This window comes from Nelumbo nucifera, chromosome 8, assembly GCF_055504915.1.
Source record: "Nelumbo nucifera cultivar China Antique chromosome 8, China Antique-T2T, whole genome shotgun sequence".
NCBI classification, from domain to species: Eukaryota; Viridiplantae; Streptophyta; class Magnoliopsida; order Proteales; family Nelumbonaceae; genus Nelumbo; species Nelumbo nucifera.
Genome location: NC_142656.1, coordinates 1,890,736 through 1,915,449, shown reverse-complemented (window position 1 = coordinate 1,915,449; position 24,714 = coordinate 1,890,736). Strand labels below are relative to the sequence as shown.

Sequence of the window (24,714 nt, the reverse complement as noted above, 5' to 3'; positions counted from 1 at the left end):
TCAACCACCCTATGAAGACCCAAGGATAATGGACTTATATAAGATAAAGCCCATCAGGTAATCAGCTTTGTAATGGTCTCGTACACCTAACCTTTCGGTCCATAATCATCAAAACACTACCCATAGGGAAAGACATCTTCCATGACTGCAAAATGTAGTACCACACTCTTTGCTCAGATGGATCCTGGGATTAAAACCTTTTGTAGACCATGTTCATAAAATAGTAATATAACATATGAATACATTTTGCAAATCGGATTTCAAATGTAGTTGAAATCCACGTTTAGGTTTCCATTGGAGAGAGTGTAAACCCTGATATTCACTTTGTCTGACAAAGGGGCCGATCCAACATATCCAGATATTTGACCCTTGATGGATATCACTGATTGGCATATCAAAGACAGTTCAGTCTAAAATCTAGTGTAGTATCATAATCAAGTTTGGGGGTTAAGTGCAACTTTTCAGTTTTGCCCATCTATCTCCAAAGTCCAGGGCATACCTGAAAATTGGTCCTGGTTTAGTGTTTCTTTTAAACACCCACTGGCTGTGCTTGGGGTCTAACCCTAGCAGTTGAGATAAGCTGCTCTACCAATTTGGAAGCACACCAATGTCAGCCTTGTTAGGATAAATTCTCCAAGTCTATCCAATGGTTGAGAACATTCTAAACTAACACGAGTATCATAATTGTCCAGTTTAAGGAGTAATTCACAAACATACCAATAAAAACATAAAACAATAATGTACTTCATTCATTTATTGATAAATGTTTATGTACACCCATCTGATTGGAGCTAAGGGCATACCCTATTTAACAGTATATGGGCATAGGTTAGTTTAGACATATCGGCTTTTATAACAAGGACACACCTATCCACATTTTATTATAAGAAGGGATGTTTATGTAAAGAAAATGCTTGATCAGCTTGTGGTCCCACATCTTTATTATTTCTTGATGATATATTATTGTTATGTTTCTGTTGGCATGTGTTTTAATGTTGTTATTGGCGATAGGTAATTCTCTTGGACCCATTTAGCAAGAGAAGGATCTTCCCGTGCTGGTTTCTTTGTGTCTCCCATCACATACCCCATCTTCCCCCTTCCTCCAATGGCCATCATGGCTGATTGGGCCCATTCCAAATAGTTTGTTCCATCAAACTTTACTGTAGTAATCTGAAATGAACTGCTGTTAGTAGCATTTCCAGCTCCCAAAAGCCCTTTCCCATATGGTTTAGACTCATTTCTAGTAATTCCCATGCTGGAATGTTCAATGAAGAGTCATAGAATGGAAGAAACTGCATTGTTCAACTTCCTTTTTCCAAAAAAAGTCCCTTCAAGTGCTGTCTAGCAGCACCCAGAATAAAAAAAAAGGTTCACAGGCCTCTCCACGAACCCAAGAAAGTGAAACTGAAGTGAAAAACTGTCAACCACTCAGCCCAGAAGAACAGTCTAAGGAAAAACCCTAAACTCAGCCCTACCGAAGTTAGAAAACTGACAGCCAATCCTCCCAACGGATCCCAAAAGACTTCAGAAGTCTGTCAATCCAAAAAGAAGTATGAAAACTACCTAGAAAGAGCTGGGTGTCACTCTCAATTACTGATTTAAGCCCTAAATCAGAAACCGACCTGTTTCTTTGATTCTTCCTGGTCACTGGACAACTCCTACATGAGAGCCCTAATCAGTCTTAGCCCTGATCTGCTACCAAGTTTTCTGAAAACGGTGAGTTTCAGACCTGTTTTAACAAGAAGAGAAGAAAAAATTGAAGAAAAGGGGTGCAAAAATCTAATCTGATCTGCCGCCCCAGGTGTTATTTATATTTGACACAAAATAAAAGAGGTACAATGATAAGAATACCCCTGTTGTTGGAAGGGTTAGGATCCATCATATGGATGGCCGAACCATTTTAGATGGCTGGGCAAAATTTCAAAAGTTTCCTAATCCTTCTAGGAATCGAATTCCCTATGTTTTTGAAAAACTACATTTTCAAGATCAATCTTGCACTGAATCGGACCAGATTTGAAACCAATCAAAGAGGGAGATTTATACATGATACAGATACCACAAATGCAGATCCCAAGGTGGAAGTTCGCACCCAAATCAATCCTAAAACCAGCCTCCATTGAATATGGCACAGTATGTAGGTGAAGCTGATTCAACAACACAAATTTCAGTAAAACTGCTACCCAACTGCTCGGATTGAACTAGGGAAGGTGAGCCTGAAGTTCCTCTGAATTTTTCTTACAAAAATCAGAAGAAAACTGATCTCTATCAGTCCTTGAAAGCCTAGGTCGTGATAGGGTTTTTTGGAAGACAAAAGAGAAGAAGAGAGAATAAGAGAGAGTGGTGTTCTAGTTTGGTTCACCCTCTTCTTCTATTATCTCTTTATGGAGCACTTTCCTAATCAAATTAGGAGATTATCCAAATCTAATTTGGATATGGATTCTATTAAGAGATAAGTCTTATCCTCTTAAGAGGATGGGTGCTCCATACCCATTTCCAAACCCAGATTCGATCTAGAGTACATGACAACTTACTTAATCTTATTAATTATGGGCTTTAGGCCCATTTGCTTCAAAGGCTCACGACCCAAGGTGTTGCATGGCCAACTTTGGCCTGATTTGTATGGCGTGGGACCCAACAATGACCTCACATAAGTTCACATGGGTTTGGCCCAGCCTCTGTGAAAAGGCCTGGCCGAATTCACTGCTAATCGCAGTGAACCCCTGAACACATCACTATGGGCTCAATATGGGCCCAACATTTACACTTAAATGATTATTCAATTTAGCCATCCTATGAAGACCCAAGGATAATAGACTTAAGTAAGATAAAACCCATCAGGTAATCAGCCTTGTAATGGTCTCTTACACTTAACCTCTCGGCCCATAATGATCAAACACTGCCCGACAGGGAAGGACCTCTCCTCGGGATGCAAAGTGCAATGTCACACTCTCTGCTTAGATGGATCCCAGGAATTAAAACCTTTTGCAAACATTTTTCATAAAACATAATATATATTATATATATGTATATATATATATCATATAAATATATTTTGCAAAACCAAATCTCAAACATAGTTGAAATCCACTATCGGCAGTTTAGGTTTCCATTAGGGAGAGTGTAAGCCCTATCATTTACTTTGTCTGAGAATGGGGCCGATCCTATCACTATGATCACCCACTCAGATGATTTCTCAAACTGTCCCAACATACTTAGGTTTTGACCCTCAATGGATCTCACTGATTGGCATATCAAAGACAACCCAATCCATCATCTAGTGTAGTACCATAATCAAGTCTAGGGGTTAATGTGTAACTTTCCAGTTTTGCCCATCAATCTCCAAGGTCCAGGGCGTAACTAGAAAATGGTCCGGGTTTAGTGTTTCAACCAAACACACATTGCATGTGCTTTGGGTCTAACCCTAGTAGCTGAGACAAGCTGGCCTAACTTCTTTGGCAGCACATCAGTGTCATCCTTGACAGGGTAAACTCCCCAAGTCTATTCAATGTCTGAGAACATTCTAAACTAACACGAGTCTCATAAGTGTCCAGTTTAAGGGATAATTTCATAGAAACATACCAATATAAGCATGAAACAATAATGTACTTTTATTCATTTACAATAAATGTATATGTACATCAATTTGACCATTGAGTCAAATTGGATGTTCTAGCATTTGGAAGCATGGACATAGGCGAGAAGGTCTCCTCATAATTGACTCATTCTTTCTAAGTGTAACCTTTTGCTACAAGCCAATCTTTATAGGTCTCAACCTTTCCATCATGGCTCTTCTTCCCCTTGTAGATCCACTTGCAACCGATTGCTTTCACCCTAGGGGGTGGGTTTACGAGAGTTCAGACTCCGTTGGTTTTCATTGAGTCCATCTCAACTTTCATGACACCTACCCACTTTAGGGAGTCTATGTCCAACATAGCTTTCGTATAAGTCATAGGATCTTTCTCACTGTTCATAGCTTCCATCAAGTAACTTTCTTGATCATAAATGTAACGAACTGGAGGTCTATAAACCCGGGTAGATCTTCTAAGTTGGATATTATTATCTAGAATCTGTAGGTTATCTCCCATTACTCCCGAGCTCTCTTCATCAAGAACAACTTCCTGATGATGATTGTTTAGGATGTAGTCCTCTTCTAAGAAGTAGGCATTTTGACAAACAAAAAATTTTTGTTTTTGTGGGTCATAGAAAAGATACCCTACGGAGTCCTTGGGGTAGCCTACAAATAGGCAATGGCTGGTTTTGGGTTCCAATTTATTTGCACTTGTCTTTTTTTGACGTGTGTTAGACAACCCCATATTTTCAAGTGGGTGTAATTTGAGATAGACCCACTCCCCTACTTGGAATTCCACCGCTCTATGTTTTTTTATCTAGGTGGTCTTCATCCATGATTGTGCTTGTATGAGGTTGGACTTGAGGTTTTTGATGATATTATCTCTTTCGGATAGTTGTTGATCTACCACCTCCACTGCTGTCGAACCAGGTTCATATGGTAATATTGATGGTGGGTCACACCCATATAGGGCTTTAAAGGGAGTCATGCTTGCTGCACTATGGAATGTGGAGTTGTACCGAAACTCTGCCCATGGCAGCCACTGGGCCCATGTCTTTGGGTTTTCTCCGGCAAAGCATTGTAGATAGGTCTCGACGCAATGATTAAGTACCTTCGTCTATCTGTCGCTTTGTGAATGGTAACTAGTGGATTTGCGGAGTGAGGTACCTTTAGCTGAAATTATTCCTTCCAAAAATTGCTGAGAAAGGTCGGATCCCAATCCATAATGATAGTCGTGGGCATGCCATGCAATCTGGTGATCTCCTTGACAAATGCTGCTGCTACTGTGGTGGCTGTATATGGGTGTGCTAGAGGCACAAAATGCCCATACTTGGATAGTCTATCAATGACCACTAGGATGACCATATACCCCTTAGACTTGGGTAAGCCAGAAATGAAGTCCATTGTGACTTCTTCCTATACCATGTTGGGGATCTTAAGTGGTTGTAGTAGGCCCCCCAGGTTTTGAGCCTCATATTTCTGTTGTTGACATGTGGGACAAGCGGCCACAGTTTCGGATCGCTCGTTTCGTACCCACCCAAAAATAGTGAGTTGCAATTCTACGATAAGTACGTAGTATGCCTGAATGTAGTAGGCCCCCCTTGTGGCAAGTCATGAAAGAGCTGTAAGAGCTGCTGTAGATGCTTTGACTGGGCTGAAATCACCAACCTTCCTTTATAGAAGAGATCAGAGCCCACCACCTTGTAGCCTCGGACCTAATTTGGGTCCTGGGCCCATTTATTGTGTATGGCCTGTAACTTAGGATCTGAGAGAGCTTCTTGTTTGAGAAGGCCCACCAATGGATATACTGGTTTAGATACTGTCAGTTGGGCTGAACTCATGGATTTGTGATAACCCATCTGCAACTTTGTTGGTTGGGCCTGCCTTGTATTCAATGGTATAGTCATAGCCCATGAGTTTGTGGGCCCATCGCTGTTGCTCTTCTGTGTGTATCTGCTGTTCTAGGAGGTACTTGAGGCTTTTGTAATCAGTGCGGATGATGAAACGTTGCCCAATCAGGTATGTCTTCCATTTCTGTACTGCTATCACAAGGGTCATGAGCTCCTTTTCATATGTGGATTTTGCCAGGACTGGTCCTTGCTGAAATACGCAACGGGACGACCTTCTTGCATGAGAACTGCCCCTAAGCCTCCTCCCGAGGCATCACATTCCACTACAAATGTTTTGGAAAAATCCGGGAGGGCTAAGATAGGGGGTGTTGTAACTGCTGCCTTCAACCTTTCAAAGACTTGTTGAGCCTCCATGGACCAATGAAATGAGTTTTTCTTTAATAGTTGGGTTAGTGGAGCGGCAAGAAGCCCATAATCTTTTATGAATCACCGGTAATGACCTGTGAGGCCTAGAAAACCTCTCAGCCCCTTGATTGAAGTGGGTTGAGGCCACTGTTGGATGCATTCAACCTTGGTTGGATCCGCTCTGACAGTCCCACGGCTGATTATATGGCCCAGATATTGAATTTGGGTTTTACCAAATTCACACAGACATTTTCGCATAGAGCTGATAATGTCTTAAGGTAGCTAGAGTGGTTGTCAGGTGTTTCATATGTGATTTCCAATCTGAACTATATATCAAGATATCATTAAAAAAAACTAATATAAAGTGGCGGAGGTACAGGCGAAATACCTCGTTCATGAGAGCTTGGAATGTTGAGGGGGCGTTGGTGCGGCATTGCTAGAAATTCATAATGGCCATCGTGTGTACTGAAAGCCGTTTTGTGAATGTCATGTGCATGCATTCTCACTTGATGATACCCCGCACGAAGATCCAACTTAGAGAAGATAGCTGCGGATTGTAGTTCATCTAGCAGCTCTTCAATGACTAGTATGGGAAAACGATCCCTTACCGTTATTTTGTTGAGGGCCCGATAATCAATACAGAATCTCCATGCTCTGTCCTTTTTTTACGAGAAGAACTGTGGCTGAAAATGGGCTGGAACTCGGCCTGATAAATTTCCTTTGAATCATCTCCTGAACTTGCTTCTCAATTTCAGTTTTCTGAAATGGGGAGTAGCGATAGGGCCTTATGTTTGTTGGGGCTGCCCCGGGTGCCAGCGGAATGTGATGATCATGTGGGCGTGGAGGTGGTAAGGCCTATGGCTCCTGGAAAACATCATCAAATTCTGCTAGTATTTTCTGGAGTTGTGCCTGCTTCTCCTCGGGCAAGTTTTCGGTTTGGGGTGATTGCAACACTGGCCCAGTGGGCTCTAAACCCATGTGCAGAAGGATGTGATTCTGGCCTTGACTACACCCTTTTGTGATTGTTCTTAGGCTCTGCTGTTGGAGGGGTGTGGGTTGAACCCCCTGTAAATGATAAATTTTATCCTCTAGGGCGAAGTCCATTGTCATGTGTTGCCAGTCACATATGACTGGGCCCAGTTGTTTCAAACCAGTGGGCTCTAAGCCCATTAGCAGAAGGATGTGATTCTGGCCTTGACTACACCCCTTTGTGATTGTTCTCAGGTTCTGCTGTTGGAGGGGTGTGGGTTGAACCTCCTGTAAAATTTTATCCTATAGGGCAAAGTCCATTGTCATGCGTTGCCAGTCACATATGACTGGGCCCAGTTGTTTCAGCCACTGTACTCCCAACACGATGTCTGCCCCGCTGAATTCTAATGGGTGCAAATCAACTCTTACTATATAGTCTTGAATTTGGATGGCCACTTCCTTGCAAATTCTTTCACACTTGATGCGGTTCCCATCTGCCACATATACGTCGAAAGGGGAGACGTAATGGGCTTGCAGGCACAACTGTTTGGTGAGGCTTATGGTGATGAAGTTCTGGGTACTGCCACTGTCTACTAACACTGAGACAGGTCGGCCCATTAATACCCCTTCGACTCTCATGGTTTGGGGTGTGGAATGCCCATGTAAGGCCTGTAGTGATATTTCGGGATTTGTTGGGCTCATGGGGTTTTACCATTCCTCCCCTTCAGATCCTGGGTTATCGGTTTTGTCTTGCTCCTCCTCTCCTTCATTGACTTGCAGCAAGTAACTCTGTTGGGTTTTACAGCGGTGGCCGGGTCCAAACTTTTCATCACAATTGTAGCATAGACCTCGGTCCCTGCGGGCTTGCATCTCTGCCCATGTCAACCTCTTATATGGGGTTAGGGCCTGGGTGGTGTTCTTACCTTGTCCGAACTCGATCCAGGGCAGATTCTTGAGTAGTGGGCCTGAAGTTAGATCTGTCTTGAACTGCACGGGTTCAATTCGTGGGAATCTTCCCATTCTTTTCAGTCAGTTCAATTTCTCCTCTTGCAGTCGAGCCAGGCCAACTGCGGCTAGCATGTGCTGGTTGCATGGCTTTAACTTCAACTCGTATTTCTTTCTTAAGCCCTCCAATAAAACAGCCCAAGAGAGCCATCTCTGGCCATCTGTGTACCCTTGTAGCTAGTTTCTCAAATTCTAGCTGATACTCTCGCATCGAGCCTGTCTGCCTCAACTTGACAGGGATTAATCATAGTTTTCGAACCCTGTCGGCCCGAAGCGTATACAGAGGGCTTCTGTGAAATCTGCTCAAGATACTTGGGGATGAGATCTACGGATCCATTGAAACCATAAAATGGCTTCTCCTTCCAAGTGGAAGGATGCGATCAAGACTCTCTGATGACTTGGTGTCTCATGGAATTCGAAGTACCTTTCGGCCTTGAAGATCCATGGTATAGGGTTGTTGCCGCTGAAGATGGGAAAATCCAGTTGGGAGATGACCTGTCTTCCTCTCCCTATTCCGGACATGCCACCTCTACCACTGTCTCCGCCAGTTCCTTCTTCCTCTTCCCTGTTGCTCGCAGAGGCTCCCTTTTCCAGTTGGAGAACCACCGCTGCCAGGGGTCGCCTTCAGCTTCTGGAGGTCGCTGGACATCTTTTGCATTCCAACCTCTATTCGATCCATACGATCTCAAACAGTTACTGATCTGGTGCTTGGCATCTTGGCTTGCCAGCTCTGATACCAGTTGTTAGGCACCACTTGAGAGAGAGATGTGTCGAATGAATTCTTCTTCCCCTTTCTTATTGCCTCTTGACCTTTTATATAGTACAGAGTATTACGTCAAGATCAAGACTGGGTAGTTACATCTCTGTTGCAACCGAATTTGCTGATGTGGCTCTTTTCCTCTTCGTTCTATAATACACGTGTTGTATTATTGGCTTTGCCGCTGGTTCTGGGATCCTAACAATCAATCACAGTTATGCCTGCTTCTTCCTTCAGTCTCATTCCCTGCCTACTTTTTCTCTCCCATGTTCTTCTAAATTTCATGTTTACTTGCTGGCCCTCAGTCATCTCCAATTCTTTAGCTTTCAGCTCCTCAAATTTAATTAACTGCCAAATTCTTTCTCCCTCCTATCCTTTGTCACATCTTCCTTCTCACTCATTTTCTGCTTCTTTGATTGCACTTTGCATACACACATAGTGACATTTGATGAGAACTGGATGCTGGGATGGGATATCTGCACCAGGCATGTTGGGGAGGGGGTTAGCAGCAAAAACCGAAAAGACACAATTACCTGTATCTGAAATGGAGAGTTGTTTTCCTGTTTCTCATATCTATATCCATGTCCATATCTGTATCTGTGCACCATGGTTTTACGCATTCTTTTGAAGTTGCTTCCTGAAAATTTTCTGAAGAAATTGTATTTTTGTTTTGGAAATGTGATATATTATCTACCTTTTTCTCTATCTGTGGAAATGTGTGGGTAGAGAAACAAGAAATCTGATTGGAGTGAAGTTCTTGACGTGCATGCTTACAGCAGTAATGAGTGTCATTCTATATCTTTTGGGCATTCTTAATTTAAGTTTGTCATACAGGTGATGGTAATGACTCCACAGATTCTATTGGATGCTTTGAGAAAGGCATTCTTGAGGATTGAAATGGTATGCTTAGTGATATTTGATGAGTGTCATCGTGCTACTGGAAACCATCCATATATGAAGATAATGAAGGTAAAAACTTGATAAGAGGTTCAGTGTTTTTTCATTCAACATATTTCTTTATTTCCCTCCCCCCATAAAAGTGTAATAATTGAATATTATAACCACTGACAATTCATTTTGGTAAAGGAATTTTATCACAAGTCTCGAAACAAGCCAAAGATTTTTGGAATGACTGCATCGCCTGTAGTTAGAAAAGGCAAGACTATTTAAAACTGAGTATATTTTGTTTCTTCTTCTGTTACTACTAATTGTCAAGGTGTAGAAGCTCCTGTTGGGATTGTGATGTTGTTATGTTGCAAATTCTTTATGTGCAATTATGTATATATTTTCTCAGTTTTTCTGTTTATGTCAGATATATTACTCTTTACCATATCAACAAAGTAAAGCAATGTGCAAGATTTATATTTTTGTGGCAATTTTTATTAAGAAAATCTTTTGGATCTTTGTCAATATCATTTCAGAACTTTGCAAAACAGTTAGGATTCTACAATCTAGAAGTGATAGGGGGGACTCCCAGGTGGTCATCTCTTGGACAAGAGAAAATTCCCAAATCCCTTGGGTCTTCCGGCAAAAATATAGGGAGATTAAGTACTTAATAAGGGGGCTAAATGTTTTTTTCAAATGGGTGAGAAGAACAGCAAATAGAATCGCAGACACTAGCCAAACAAAGGGCCTTAAGACAACATTTATTTTGGGCAATTCTATGAAACCTTGTACTTTTAAGGTGGATTTTATACACATATGTTTGTAATCTTTAAGATGCATTAATAAAATTTCTTCTACTGATAAAAAAGATTGTTAACTGGGATCAGATCCTATGATTTGTGTCACTTGTTATCACAGTTGTGTGGTTGCAAGTTAGAAGGAAGGAGAAAGAGAGAGGTAAGAGTTTGAAGGGGAAAGATGAGGGTCTATTTGACCCAATTAATTACATTTATATTTAATGAACAAGGTCTGTGATTGCATAAATACTCAGCTGCAATCCCTTTACAAGATAAGGAATTTTAATTAAAATTACAAAATCAAACTTTTGTGCATGGATTAAGTATTTAGGACTCTAGCATGGATTTTTTTGGCCAACATTTAGTTTAAAATGTATGTCTTTTTTTAAATAATACTATTATATTTTTTATATTTTTTGCATTTATTATTATTATATATATATTTTTAAAATTTGTCTCTTGCTTCAAAAAGGCATGCACCACACCTTGCACCTTGTAGAGATAATGGGCCAAATGGGCCTTAGTTTCTTTATTGGGTAAAATACAAAAACCTCCCCTCGAGTTTCACTTTAACAAAAACCTCTCCTAAACTTTTGAAAAACTCAACATAAACCTCCCCTCTGTCACTATCCCAGACGGAAAATGGTTGATTGATGCATTAGTTTTCTTAAATGCCCATTTTACTCTTTTGCCAGTGGCAAAATCACGGACTTCGATGCTTCTTTTGTTGTAAAATAGGTAAAATCATGGCATTCGGTGCTTCTTTTATAAATGGTCTCTAATCGCTGGATGAGTGCTAGGTCAAACTGACAATCAAGTGAAGAACCATTAGAACACGCAATTGAGCAAGACGTTTGGGATAAGAAAGTAAAAGGGCAAACTTGGTGTCTCTTCATCACTAACAAGCTCGAAAAGATGCAATCAAATAGAGGAAGTTCTTAAGCTCCCAACGAATTCAAATTCTGATCTTCAACTACTGGTGACAACAACTGTGCTAAGCCCGTCCAACCCAAAGTGAACTAAGCTTTCAAAACACTGTTGAAGCGTTGAACAAACAAGATCCAACTGTTAGTGAATGTTTTGAGAGTTCTTTTTGGCCTTTCACATATGATTTAAATTCAAATGCCCCTAGCTTGACAAAGCTTCTTGATGGATATCCCCTTGATGCGGCCTGGCATGCCTTAATCTCTCTCTCTCTCTCTCTCTGAGAAAGAAAAAAAAGGTAAATATTGCTTTGCTGTCGGTTTTAGCAGCCTCTAAAAGTACTGCATGGGTGTTACATTAACTTTCCATCTCTGAATAAGAGATGCTTCCAAGCACTTATTTTACTAGATAAACAATGTCTTGAATTCAAGCGAATGCAAATGAAATTGGAGTGGTTATTACGTATAATTAGACTGTCAAACAACCAAGGAGAAGGGTGCACAATGCACTCCTCTTTCTGCGCAAGAGAGCTCTAGCAGTTGGAAACCTAGAATTCCCTCTCTCTGTTGTCCACAGATGATCAGAATGTATGATTTTGATCAAAATGGCACAATGAGCATTAAAGAATTTGTTCCTTTTAACAAGTTTCTTCTTAAGGTTCAGCAAGCTTTTTCAGACCTAGAAAGAGGTCGTGGATTTCTTGTTCCTGATGATGTTTATGAGGCTTTGATAAAGGTTGGGTTTTCCCTTGACTCTCTTGATTTATATACAGTCTGTGAGAGCTTATATCAGAAGAAGAATGGAAGATTCTGGCTGGATGATTCTATAGCACTTTGTATATTTTTATAGTTTGTTTACTACATGGGCTGCCAACTGTAGAATATGAGAAATCAAAGTACTCCACCATGTTCTCCTCCTCATCTAAACATACCCTCAGAATTCTTTTGGTGTTTGAGGAAATTGTGGCAGATCTAAAGCATTTTGTTGTGTATGCATGAGTGTGAAGTTCTTTCTTCATGACTATTCTAGTGCCTGGATTGAAAGTGAACACGAGATCTGAGATCTGTTGTCCATATTTCTTTGTATAAGCATTATAAGTGTGTATTAATTGTTGGATTTCCAATGAACTAGTGAACATGGTTGAGGTAAAAAAAATTGGAGTGCTCTCTACCAAATTGATTTATCAACGGTAAGAACTACTTGCTTTTACCGTCACGGGTTTGCATACCGTCTCCATGGCATATGTCTGAACCTGGTGAAGTCTCAGGTAGAAAAAAGGGCGGCATGAGTTCAAACTCAATGGAGCTGCAGGGAGAAAAGAGGGATGCATGAGTTTGAACTCGATGGAGTTTTAGGGAGAAAAAAGGGGCGGCATGAGTTTGAACTTGATGGAGTTTCAGGGAGAAAAAGGGCGGCAAATGGGTTACTCAATTTAAAGTTTATTTCATTTTATGTGACATCGTATACAAAAAAGGGTAAAATGGGCATTTAAGAAAACTAATGCATCAATCAAACGTTTTCCATTTGGGATAGTGACGGAGGGGAGGTTTATGTTGAACTTTTCAAAAGTTCAAGGGAGGTTTTTGTTAAAGTGAAACTTGAGGGAAGGTTTTTGTATTTCACCCTTTATTTTTCTTTAAGTTATGTTTATGACTTGTGTTAGTAGGTAGTGGGCCTTAGTTATGGGCCTGTTTTTTCTTTTTTTTTTTATTATTTTTTATTGCTGTTTTTAGTGATGGATGCCCTACTAAGGGCACTCATGTAATTGTCCTTATTTTTTATAGCAAAAGAATAAAAGAGATCATCGGGGGCTAGAGAGAGGTTAGAACTCTCTCTCTCTTCTTCCTTCCCTTTCTTCCATCTTCTTCGTCCTTTACTTTTCTCTCTCCCATCTTCTTCAATTATCTTCTTCTCTTCTGTTTTTCTTTTCTTTTCTTTATTTCAGATTATTGTAGATGGGATCTACAATTAATCCCATACACAGGTTTTATGGAGAGCTGATTGGTTAATTGATTAACAAGTATTCAACCCAGATAGAGGAGTTTTTTTTAGAAGATTGAAGTGCTGATTTGGGCCCCAAGGCAGGTTTTTGGAGAGTTTCCCGAAAACCCTAGCTAACTAGAGAGCCTTTTGATTATAGGGTATAGAGGAGTCTGGAAGTGACGCTTGGGGATATGATAAAAACATTCTAACTATCTTTGAGATCGATCCAAGTTGGAAAAGTTTCTAAAGCCTTTGGTAGGAGTGGCTAGATTTTCTCCCTTTCTCTCATTTTTCTAGGTCCGATGGAAACCCTAATTTGGCTGTTTAAAGAGCAATTTTTGACTTAAGACAACAAGTCTTGACTAGTAACACCCTATTTTGATTTTCGCTTATCTTGGTTTGGCCAATAGAGCGAACTAGAGGTGAGGTGAAACTCTCCACTGATTCTGGGTTTGTTTTAAGAGGGTTTGTGGAGACTTTGTTAGGGGTAGTAACCTCAGTAAAGTTGGATGGAGCCAAGTTGTTAGCTTGGTCTTAGTCTATAAAAGATTCATTTTTGCAGTAGAGGGAAATGGGGGTACATCACTGGGACCATGAAAAAACCTACGGAGGATGACCCTATCTATGAGAGGTGGATGCATGAGAACTATACTATAGTAGGTTGGTTAGTGAATTCCATGCAACCTCATATTAGTCATCATTACCTGTGGATAGAGATTGCAAAAGAGGTGTGGGACAGTGTTAAAAGAGGTCTATTCCCAGACGTTGAATGTTGCTAGGGCATATATGCCAATTCAGGTATTCCTGTTACTGTGAATCATGCTTCTATCTCAGGTAATCGTAGAATCCCTTGGATAATTGATTTTGGTGCCTTTGACCATATGACTAGTGTGTCCCATTTATTTTCTACTTGCCAACTTTTATTTGGGCAAGATAAGATCTCCCTTGCTGATGGCTCCTTTGCTCCTATCTCTGACAAGGGAAATGTGAGCAGAACTAAGAACAAGAGAGAGCAGATTTAGGGGTGTCAAGAATGGTCGACCCCCACCCCAAAGAGCCCCTTTTATATTAAAAGATATGTACAGTTACAAGAATTCCCTTATAGGGCTGAAAGATAAAAGAACAAATAAAATAATAAGAGTACTGTACAACAAGAACTATACTAATAATATACATCAAGATATATCTCCACACTCCCCCTCAAACTGATGTGTAGACACCAGCATCAGTTTGCCCATAAGAACGAGGTGTTGACTCTTAGTCATGGCCTTGGTGAAGATGTCGGCAATCTGCATGTTAGAGGCTACATGAGGAAGAGATATAGAGCCAGCAATGAAAAGGTCTCTATTAAAGTGATAGTTCACCAAGATCCATGAAGAGAGACTTCAACGAAATAATCTCACTATAGGCAGAAGACATGGCTCTATACTCAGCTTCAGTAGAAGACTTAGAGACGGCTTGTTGTTTCTTACACTTCTAGGAGATGAAAGAATCACCCGTGAAGACGCACCACCCAGTAGTGGATCGATGAGTGTCGGGACAACCAGCCCAATCTACGTCAACATCAACTCTCAAATGTATGGGTGATGAGGAAGAGAAAAACAGTCCTTGAGAAGTTGTGTCTTTAACATAACGAATGATGCGACAAACAACAGTCATATGAGGTTGACAAGGGGCAGAAACAAACTGACTAATGACCCGAACAACATGTGAAATATCAGGCCGAGTCATAGTGAGATAGATTAGAGATCCAACAAGTCGATGATACAAAGTAGCATCAGGAAGAACTAGGCCTTCAGATTTAGACAACTTGACATTCAGCTCCTAAGGGGTACCAACGTGTTTCTCATCAGTAATTCCAGCTAGTTTGACGAGATTAGAGGCACATTTTTGTTGACAAATAAGTAAGAGGGCCCAAGTCCTTCATGTGAAAGGAGTTATGAAGTAAGGACTTCAACTCATAAATGCCATCATAATCATCCCCGGTTAAAAGCATGTCATCAACATACAATAGTAGTATAATAATACTCTGGGGCCTTCTCCTACCAAAGAGAGAGTAATCAGAGGAACTCTGGCGATACCCAACTACAACAACATCTCGAAAGCGCTCAAACCAAGCCCTGGGTGCCTGCTTCAGACCATATAGGGATTTCTTTAGGCGACAGACACATGAAGAGTCACTGCAATATCTAGGTGGAGGCTTCATGTAGATTGTTTGCTTCAGTTGACCATGAAGAAAAGCATTCTTCACGTCTAATTGGTAGATAGTCCAGGAATGAACAATAGATAAGGCTAGAAGAACGCAAACCGTGGTGATCTTAGCAATTGGGGCAGATGTTTCTTCTTAATCAATCCTATATTCCTGACTGTATCCTTGGGCAACTAACTGAGCCTTATATCGATCAAGGGAACCATCTGATTTTAGTTTGATCGTGTAGACCCAACGACTTCCAACAATGGAAGCATCTGGAGGAGCAGGCACAAGATCCCAAGTATCATTCTCATGGAGGGTTTGAATTTTGACATCCATTGCTTATTTCCAACGAGGACTTCTAATGGCTTGCTGATAAGAACTAGGAATATTTGTGGAAGAAAGTACAACAGAAAAGGAGCTATGGCTTGAAGGAAAACCATGGCGGTTAGGAGGTCGAGAAATACGAGTAGAACAAAGAAGCGGAATAGGAGAACTACCATCTGAAACAGAAGGATCTTGGGGTGAAATGCCACTTATAGGAGGTGCAAGAGGAGGATGCTCTGGACCGGGTGGAAGGGGGGTTGTAGGCACAGATCTGGGACATGTGGCCACTTGCGAATGAAGACGAGGAAATCTTTCTCAGTAGAGGAAGTATGAGTGTTATCTGAATCAAAGTCCTACAAAACAGAAATAGGAGCAGACAATCTAGCAATTCCAACAAAGAAGGAAATATGTTCAAAAAACACAACATTTCGTGAAATCCAAATATGACGAATAGCAGGGTCATAACACAAGATTCCTATGTGGTCAGGACCATATCCCACAAAGGTACACATAGCAGATTGAGCAGTTAATTTAGAACGTTCACGAACAAGAAGATTTACGAAACAAAGACAACCAAAAACATGAAGACTAGAGAAGTCTAGGGGATGGCCAAAAAGTTTTGGAAGGGAGAAGTGTTGTCAAGAACAGAAGAAGGAAGATAGTTGTCAATTGATTAAATACACAACTGTACTGGCTGCTTCTGCCCAAAACGAAGTTGGAGTGTGGGATTTCTGTAGTAATGTCCGCACAACACTAAGGATATGTCCATTCTTCTGTCCAGCTACATCATTCTGTTGAGGAGTGTCTAGATAGCTGTGTTGAGATTGAATTCCATAACTCCTCAAGTAGGCCTGAAAGTCTCCGTCTCCATATTCTCCCCCTGAATCTGGACAAAGGATACTCACATTACACTTGAAGCGAGTTTGCACCATAGTATGGAATAATTTAAATGTTGCAAATACCTTTGATTTGTGCCATAGAAAATAAATCCAAGTGTCTCTGGTACAATCATCTATAAACAATACAAAGTATTTGTATCCCAATAGTGAAGTAATAGAAGCAAACCAAACATCACTATGTATTATCTTAAAAGGTTTAGTGGCATGCTCAGAAGTGTGAAAAAAAGGTAAAAAACATGACTTTTACTCAAGCAACAAGCCGTGCAAGAAACATCAAAAGTATGAACAAGAGGATTTTTATTCTTAATTAAGCCAAAATCAAACAAAAACTTCAATTTTTGAGAATATGGATGGCCCATTCGTTTATGCCATAAATCCCAAACATTATTTCTATGACTCAACAGAGAATTAGACATAGAGGAACTAAGATAAGCCAAGGATGCTCCTGATTGAGACATATCAAAATCCAGCGCAAACAGACGGCCCAACCTATGCCCCTTCCCTTTCACCTTCCCAGTGTACCGGTCCTGTATCAAGCAACCATCATGAGAAAAGGTAAGGACATTTCCTTCATCAACAAGTTGACCAATAGGAATCATATTAGTAGTAGAGGGTTTTTGAGAGAGGGAAGGACTTAGTGGATGACTGTTTAAGGGATAAGTCATTACTAGCAATAATGTCTAACTTTTCACCATTGGCAGTAACAATGTGTTTATGGTGAGTTTCAGTAGATGGATTTGGTTGATTGAGATAGGCTCCTGTCATATGATTGGTGGCACCTGAATCTATAATCCAAGCATGTGAAGGAGAAGAACAATATCCAGAGAACTTACCAAACAAAACAATAGCAGAAAAAGCAGGGGATACCAATTGCCGAATCTTTTCTTCATCCATAGATCCAGTGGAATCACTTTTCACTGAAGAATCACCCTTAGTGGACATAGTGTTAGTTGCCTGTCCATCTATTACCTGATAGGCCCGAGGTTGAGTCTTTCTCTGAGAACCCTTAGTTGGTCGGATTGGACAATCTGGAATTATGTGACCATGTTGCTTGCAATAGGTGCACACATTCTTCTTATAGTGAGAGACAATATGTCCAAAACCCTTACACTCATAACACTGGGTTTTGGAGAAGTCCTTGGAGGTTGACTTTGTACCTTCATGAACAACAAAAGCTGTTTCAGCCCCAATTTTAGTCATCTTTCCATCAATTCCAGCTGCAGTGAGAAGCCTAGTCTCTTCCCTTAGTAACTCCCCCAAAACAGAATCCAGATCTGGAAGTGTTCCCCTACTTAGAATATTGGACCTGATTATCTCATATTCAGGTCTAAGCCTCATCAAAAACTGAGTTACCTTCCTCTTCTCAAAATGTTTCTGGAGATATTTCACACATTCTACTGAGTCCGAGGGATCAATATGGACAAGTTCATATTCAGCCCACAAATCAAGAAAACCCAAATAGTATTATTGTATCCTTCTATCTCCTTGACTGTAGGCTAATATCTCTGATTCTATTTGATACTGTCTAGACATATTGGACTGTTGATAAACTTTCTCCAGATATGAATACATTTCATAGGTTGTTTTCATTCTCCTCATAGGTACAACAATATGAGAATCAATAGAACTAAGAATCCAGGAAACAATCTTGCCGTTATCTAGTTTTCATTGTTATAAGGCTTTGACCTCAGTCTTAATTGGTTTAGTGACAGTCCCATTCAGGTGTCCTTCCAAACCGTTCCCTTCAACATAAAAATCAAAGTGGAATTTCCACATCCCATAATTTTGTCCATTCAGCTTCACAGGAATAATATCCCCTCTGTCTGAAGCCATTACAGCATAAAACAACAAAAAAGGGGTTTGGCAATAGTCCAAATACTAGTCTGAACAGCAATCTACTTCTGCCCAAGAGGAGGAAAGGGCGAACCAGTACTACAACAATCTAGAGAAGTCCAGAGAAGGGTCTGAACAATAGTATAGATGTTTCTTATTGTTAATGGACCTTAGTTATTACTTAAAGTAGCATTATTAGTACAGCCGCCCTTTCACGGGTATCCTTGTAAATGTACCATTATTATGATCAAGTTAATAAAACACAATTAGAGAACATTCAATTCTCCTCTCTTTCTTCCAATTCTCTTACATATTCATATTCCTCTTGATCTGATCTCTTCTCTCTTATTTTTTTTTCTTTCTTATTTCCCAACTAAACTTCAATACTATCGTTGTTCTGATCTGCATCTAGAAATATTCTTAACCCTCTAACTCTCATAAATGATCTTGTATGTCCCAACAACACATGAGCCACCTTTTTTTTTTCTGATCAATTTGTAACAAAATCTAACTGATTGCAGGTTCTGCATATTAATTATACTCATTAGATGCCATTGATGCTATTTCTGGTCTACATAACCTAGAGATATCTGCTTCAGTGCCTGTTGGATCAGGAAACTTTTATGGATAAACCTTTTTCCTTTCTGATCAATTTCTAATAAAAATCTAACTGGTTTCAGGTTTACGTATTAATTATACTCATTTGATGTCATTGATTTTCTGTTCCTGGTCTACATAACCTATAGATATCGGCCTCTACGAATCATACATTAACAGGGCTCTATATATCAGGTGTTTCATCAGTCATGGATTGTGAGGATCAAATATCAGAACTTGAATGCGTCTTGGATTCCCAGGTCACTTATAGACCCTCAGTTGCAAATTTTGGAATTAATTTCTGGGTTACATATTGCATGTTGATGTGGAATTTCTCTGTTGGATTACAAGTTTCTGTTGTGTATGCAACTGCAGATCTATATAGTTGAGGACAAAACTGAAGTGGAAGTATTTGTTCCCTCTGCAAAAGAAATAAATAGATACTATAATTCCACACAATTTTCCCATGAAGATTTAAAAACTAAGTTGAAGTCTTCACGGTCTAAGGTTATTCTTGTAATCCTTAGTTCTCTTGTAATTTAATTATTTAGTGCTTATAAAAAGATAAAAATATAGGCTTTTGAGACTCACTTTGTTCATTTTGCTATAGGTTTTGGTGTAGATCCAGTGTTGATATTCAATGAGAAAAAAACTGATATAACTCTTTTATCTGAACAGTTTGATGCATTGTTGGTTAGTATTCAAGCATCATTGCCAACGCAGTTCAAAGATACTGATGATGCATTCAATGGTTTGAAGAAGCGATTGTCTAAGTATCATACAAAGATTGTTTGTTGCCTAGATGATCTCGGCCTAATATGTGCATATGAGGTATTGCATTTTCCTTGGGGGAAAGTAATAAGAGGCTTCTCTCTATTTTGGTTATTTGGGGAAGCTTGACCTGATCTTGTTGTGTCTCTAATGTATTTTGTCATTCTTTTCTCAGTAAAATCTGATTAATCGCTGATCCCAAAAAATATTTCAGTTCTATTTTTTTTTTGGGTTATAATGGAAATTTTACCAAGTGATGGTAGTCAAGAGTGTCAGAGTACCTTTGTTACTTTTTTTTTTCTCTCTTTTTCAATCCATGATCCTTTTGCTGGTAATATGTCTACTATGCTTGGAATAGCATGTATTTATTATTAACACAATGTTTCAAAATAATTAAGAAATACTTAGTTGAATTGTAAGGCAAATATGATTATTAATACAATTCATGCTGAATTGTTGATTTAATATTGTTGTTAATGGTTGCGTCTCGAAGTGGTCTATAAGCTTGGCATAATTATTTTGATCAATAACAGAAAAGGTATTGTACTGACTATGAGTATGAAATGACATTACCATAACTTTCTGTCATGTGTTGACAAAAGATACCCTCTGTACTTGGCCAGGAGAAGCCAAGGTAAACCTCACTCTCCAAAACTTTCTGTATGTGTTGACTGAGGTCAAGAATCTTCCAAATTTCAGCAGAGTTCAAGTTTGTAGCGTATACCTTCAAGAAGTTCAAATCCTATCACCTCAGTTGTCATGGTAGCACTGTTGATGTTCTAATAAGTGCATCTATTACCTTCTTATTAGTTATCGACTTGTATTTCAACACAAAGTTATATTCTTGTATAAAACCTACCGTTGACCAAGTTTCCCACTAAGTTGGTTGCTAGTGTTTATATGTTTCAAATCCTTGTGATCTAAGAACAAAAGCATTTTGGATCAAATAATACTTCTGTCTTTCATTAAGGTTTTTACTATATAAGAGATGTACCTTCCTTGATGAGAACTATTCTTATAATGATTAATGACACCAAATTCGTAACATTAGTAGTTTCTCAAAACTTGGCATAGCCAATAGTAAAGCCATGCATAGATTCTCTTAAGCAACTAAAAGCTTCTCATTGCTTCTTTACTCCATATAAGCTTGCTTTTCTTCAAACAATCAATCATGTGTTCTGCTATAAAGTGTCTATAGAATGATACTAAACTATGAAAATGTTGCAGTTCAACATTAGGTGTGGGTGTAGGCCAATGCAGATTGCTTCCACCTTGCTATTGTCAACCCATATTACAGCTGAACTTGCAAAATTTCCTCAAAATAGCAGTCGGTATTTTAGAAAATGACACATTTTCAGGTTTGCACACAGTTGCTCTTGGTGTAAAGTCCCTAGCACTTTTCTTAGATGCTTTATATGGGCCCATTTACAAAGTCTGTATACAAGAATATCATCAAAATAAACAACAAGAATCTCCCAATGAATGGTTTCAGGACTTGATTCATTGAATGCAAGAAGGTGCTAGGAACATTTGATAAACCGAATGGCATCGCTAACCACTCATTGAGACCATTCTGCATCTTGAAGCCTGTTTTCCACTCATCACTTTCTTGAATTCTGATTTGATGACAGCCACTTTTCAAGTCGATCCTGGAAAACACCTTAGCACCTTGTATCATCAAGCAAGCACACCATGTCATCTAATTGGGGTATTTGGAAATGATACTTGATAGTAAAATAGCAATCTTGTGAATGATGCGACTTTCTACACACATTCTCCATGATCAGTCCTTTGGCATCAACAATGTGGGCAGAGCACATGGACTCATTTGTTGTTGAATTAATCCCTTTTTGTGAATTTCCGTACTTTCTTCCTGCATTGCCTCTTCTGGCTTTAATTGTATACCATCCTGAATCCATCTACCTCACAACCACTGTGAGAAAAAAAAAGTCAACAGTGAACCATTACTAGCTCTATCTAACCTACTAAAAAGAACTGAGATACCCATAAAATGCACAGCTGGACTAAAAATTAAACCATATCTTTCTCCCATCCTCTAATTCTAATAAATTTGATTATTTTTTTTTTTTAATTTTAATCATATATCAACTTTTGCTCTCTGCCTGTGACTACACTTGGTTCTCCAATGACCCCTGCATAAAAGATCCTGCACTTCACTGTTAATCTCTGACTCCATGCAACCGGCCACAGAATTCTGTCTCCCCCTTTTATACTACTAGAATCACCTTTTTTTCCCCTCTAATGTCTCTTTGATATAAAAAGAGAATCATTCCAAGTGATTTTTCCACTTGTACCTCTCACTGCACGACCTGCTCTAATGACAAAGATTTATAAATTTGCAACTTGAACCTCCTCTGTATCCTCCACCTCTTTATCTTTTGCTGTCCCATCAAACCTTAAGAAATCCACATTGGGGAAAATTTCCACAGAATGATCATGGTGCATATACTTATATATAGTGTATATGTAGTGTTTGTGCATGTATAGTCTTGTACCGAATATAATAGCATACTGTAAATATATACATACAGATGGACAGACAGAAGCCAATATAATTACATTACAAACATATGCATACATATATGGTTAAATATGTATGTTTCATCACAAATTGTTCTTGATAGGCAGTGATGGCAGTGCTCATATTGACTGTTAACTTGTATGGCTAGAACTTTTCTACATATAAAATAATGTTTGGGTTGAGATTGAACTACTTGAAGCCTCAAACCAAGCCAAACTGAGCTAGGTCAGAGTCAAACATGATCTTTTCAGGTCCAGGCCAAACAAGCTCAACCTCTGAAAAACTTCAGTTGGGCCAGCCCCAGATTAAACTCTTCCCCCATCAGAAGTTTGCTTTGGGATTAAACCCTTGTGTTAATTGCAGTGCCTTAGTCCCATTCTCATCGTTTAGATGGTGGAGGATGATTTGGGTGCTACTGTTCATTGATTTTTTTTCCTTTTTCTTTTTTTTTTTTTTTTGGGGGGGGGTGGTTATACAGTCACTAGTTGGGAGATCTATAATATGAGCTATGCTAGTTTTTCTGTGTGGTCCTAGTGCCACAGAATAGTTGGATGGTCTTCTCTTTACTATACCATTTCCCTCTTTTTCTTGTTAATAAATTTCTCCTTGCTACGAAAAATGAGGGTGCAGCAAAAAATGGAATTAAAATTCACCTATGTTACTTTGGTCGTTGTTTTTTTGTTTCCATTTTAAGCTAGGTTATGCTGGTTATGCTCATCCTTTTGCCTTGGATTGTGTTTTAGTTGATTGATATTTTCCTTAAGAACTTAGTTTGGTTTTACCAACTGATTCCAAATAGATTAGTTATTCTTTTCCTTTCCTGGTCTTCCTTTTTAGTTCTGATTTTTATCATCCTATGTGTATTACTTGTTTTGTAGGCTGCTAAAGACTGTTTAGAAAATGTTCGTGTTTTAAACACTACAGAAGACTTTGAATTTTATAGAGCTAGTTCCATGCAGTGCATGAGTTTTCTTGAAGAAGTGTTACATATAATTGGAGAAACTTTGCCAGATGGTATGATGTAGAGTAGATAAATTTGTTTTTGCTGTTCTTGTTAAAGTTGACTGCAGGACCAATTTTCTGCATAACACATGTAGTGAAGTGATCCTTGTTGACAGGGCATGTAAATATGGAAGCTTGGGTGGTATAGAACATCCGAACATGCTGAATGTCCCTTTATCTATCTGCTTGAGGTGTAAACATGAACTGGGTTGGGTTGGTTTAAGACTAACCAAACCCAACCTAAAGTGTTTGGACACTGCTGTTATCCAGCCTGCATTTTAAAACCAGCATGAGGTGAGGCAATGGGCCCTCTAGATGCACAAGGCTTAAGCCTCATAACCTCATTTCTTTGAAGAGAATCAAATAATTTCTATTGTATCAGCAAAGGAACAAGAAAATAAGAAAGGATGAAGAGTAGAGAAGAAAGTCACTCAGAACAGAAAAAGAGTCATCACCTGATCTGATAAATCCACTTATCTTTTTATTACAAGGGTTATTTTCTGAAACTCCCCTTCACTTTTCCAATATTCTCTTAACCAACTATTCTACCCTATTAACTAATTTTTATTTGATAAAAATGCAACGGGTTTTTTTTCTCTTCCCTATTTATTGCCTATTTGATGTTCACTCATCTCACAACCCACCAATAATTCAATTCGTTCACCAATAGTTCAAATTGAGTGAATGGATGGGCCTATTTTTGGAATTTTGTTTCAAAGAATTGAGTTGAATGGAGGGCATCAATTTAATCTTGCAACACCACTAGTTTTTGAATGACAATGTCTGACAGGGAGTCTCTGGATGTACCGAAAACTCAGTTAAGTTTAAGAGAAAGTCAGAAGAGTGGAGAGGTGTTTCAGATAATAATCCTTATTATAATAACTGAGTACAAAATTACAAAATTACCTCTGTATAACCACCTATATTAGCTAGCCCATAAATCTATTACAACAAAAGTAAAATACCGTCAAAGATTCCTAATTTAATAGTGCTAACAATCCCCTTCAAGTTATAGAACATGTCTTATAATCCCAGCTTGTTATAAAAAGTAAAAGGACATAACTGCCCTTGTGCCTAAACATATATGGTATAATGCATTTCATGACACTCCCCTTAAGTTGGGCTGTATATGTCATACATACCCAACTTGTTACATAATTCTTCATGGTGCAAGGTGGTAACACTCTTTGTAAATACATTAGCAATTTGCTCTTTTGAGCTGACAAAAGGCATACAAATTTTCCCCCTTCCACTCTTTTCATGAATAAAATGCTTTTCAACCTCTATATGTGTAGTCCTCTCATGAAGAACTGAATTGTGACCAATGCTAATAGCCACCTTTTTGTCACAATATAAACACATAGAGTATGCATTCTGGAATCTAAACTTTGTAAGGAGGTTTTTCAACT

At 39.2% G+C, this 24,714-nt stretch overlaps 1 protein-coding gene across 4 annotated transcripts in view; it reads left to right on the top strand.

The window, feature by feature from the left end:
- Nucleotides 1–24,714, top strand: part of DCL3 (dicer-like 3) — a 107,314-nt gene that overhangs the window by 7,349 nt on the left and 75,251 nt on the right. For all 4 annotated transcript variants that reach the window (XR_016079398.1, XM_010263505.3, XM_019198308.2 and 1 more), the window contains exons 4-9: nt 9,389–9,523; nt 9,641–9,710; nt 19,186–19,250; nt 19,366–19,497; nt 19,669–19,821; nt 23,182–23,317. Coding sequence is in view for 3 of the 4 variants with exons in the window: in XM_010263505.3 (XP_010261807.1) it covers nt 9,389–9,523; nt 9,641–9,710; nt 19,186–19,250; nt 19,366–19,497; nt 19,669–19,821; nt 23,182–23,317 (691 nt within the window). In the remaining variant the exon portion in view is untranslated. The remainder of the gene's footprint in view (nt 1–9,388; nt 9,524–9,640; nt 9,711–19,185; nt 19,251–19,365; nt 19,498–19,668; nt 19,822–23,181; nt 23,318–24,714) is intronic.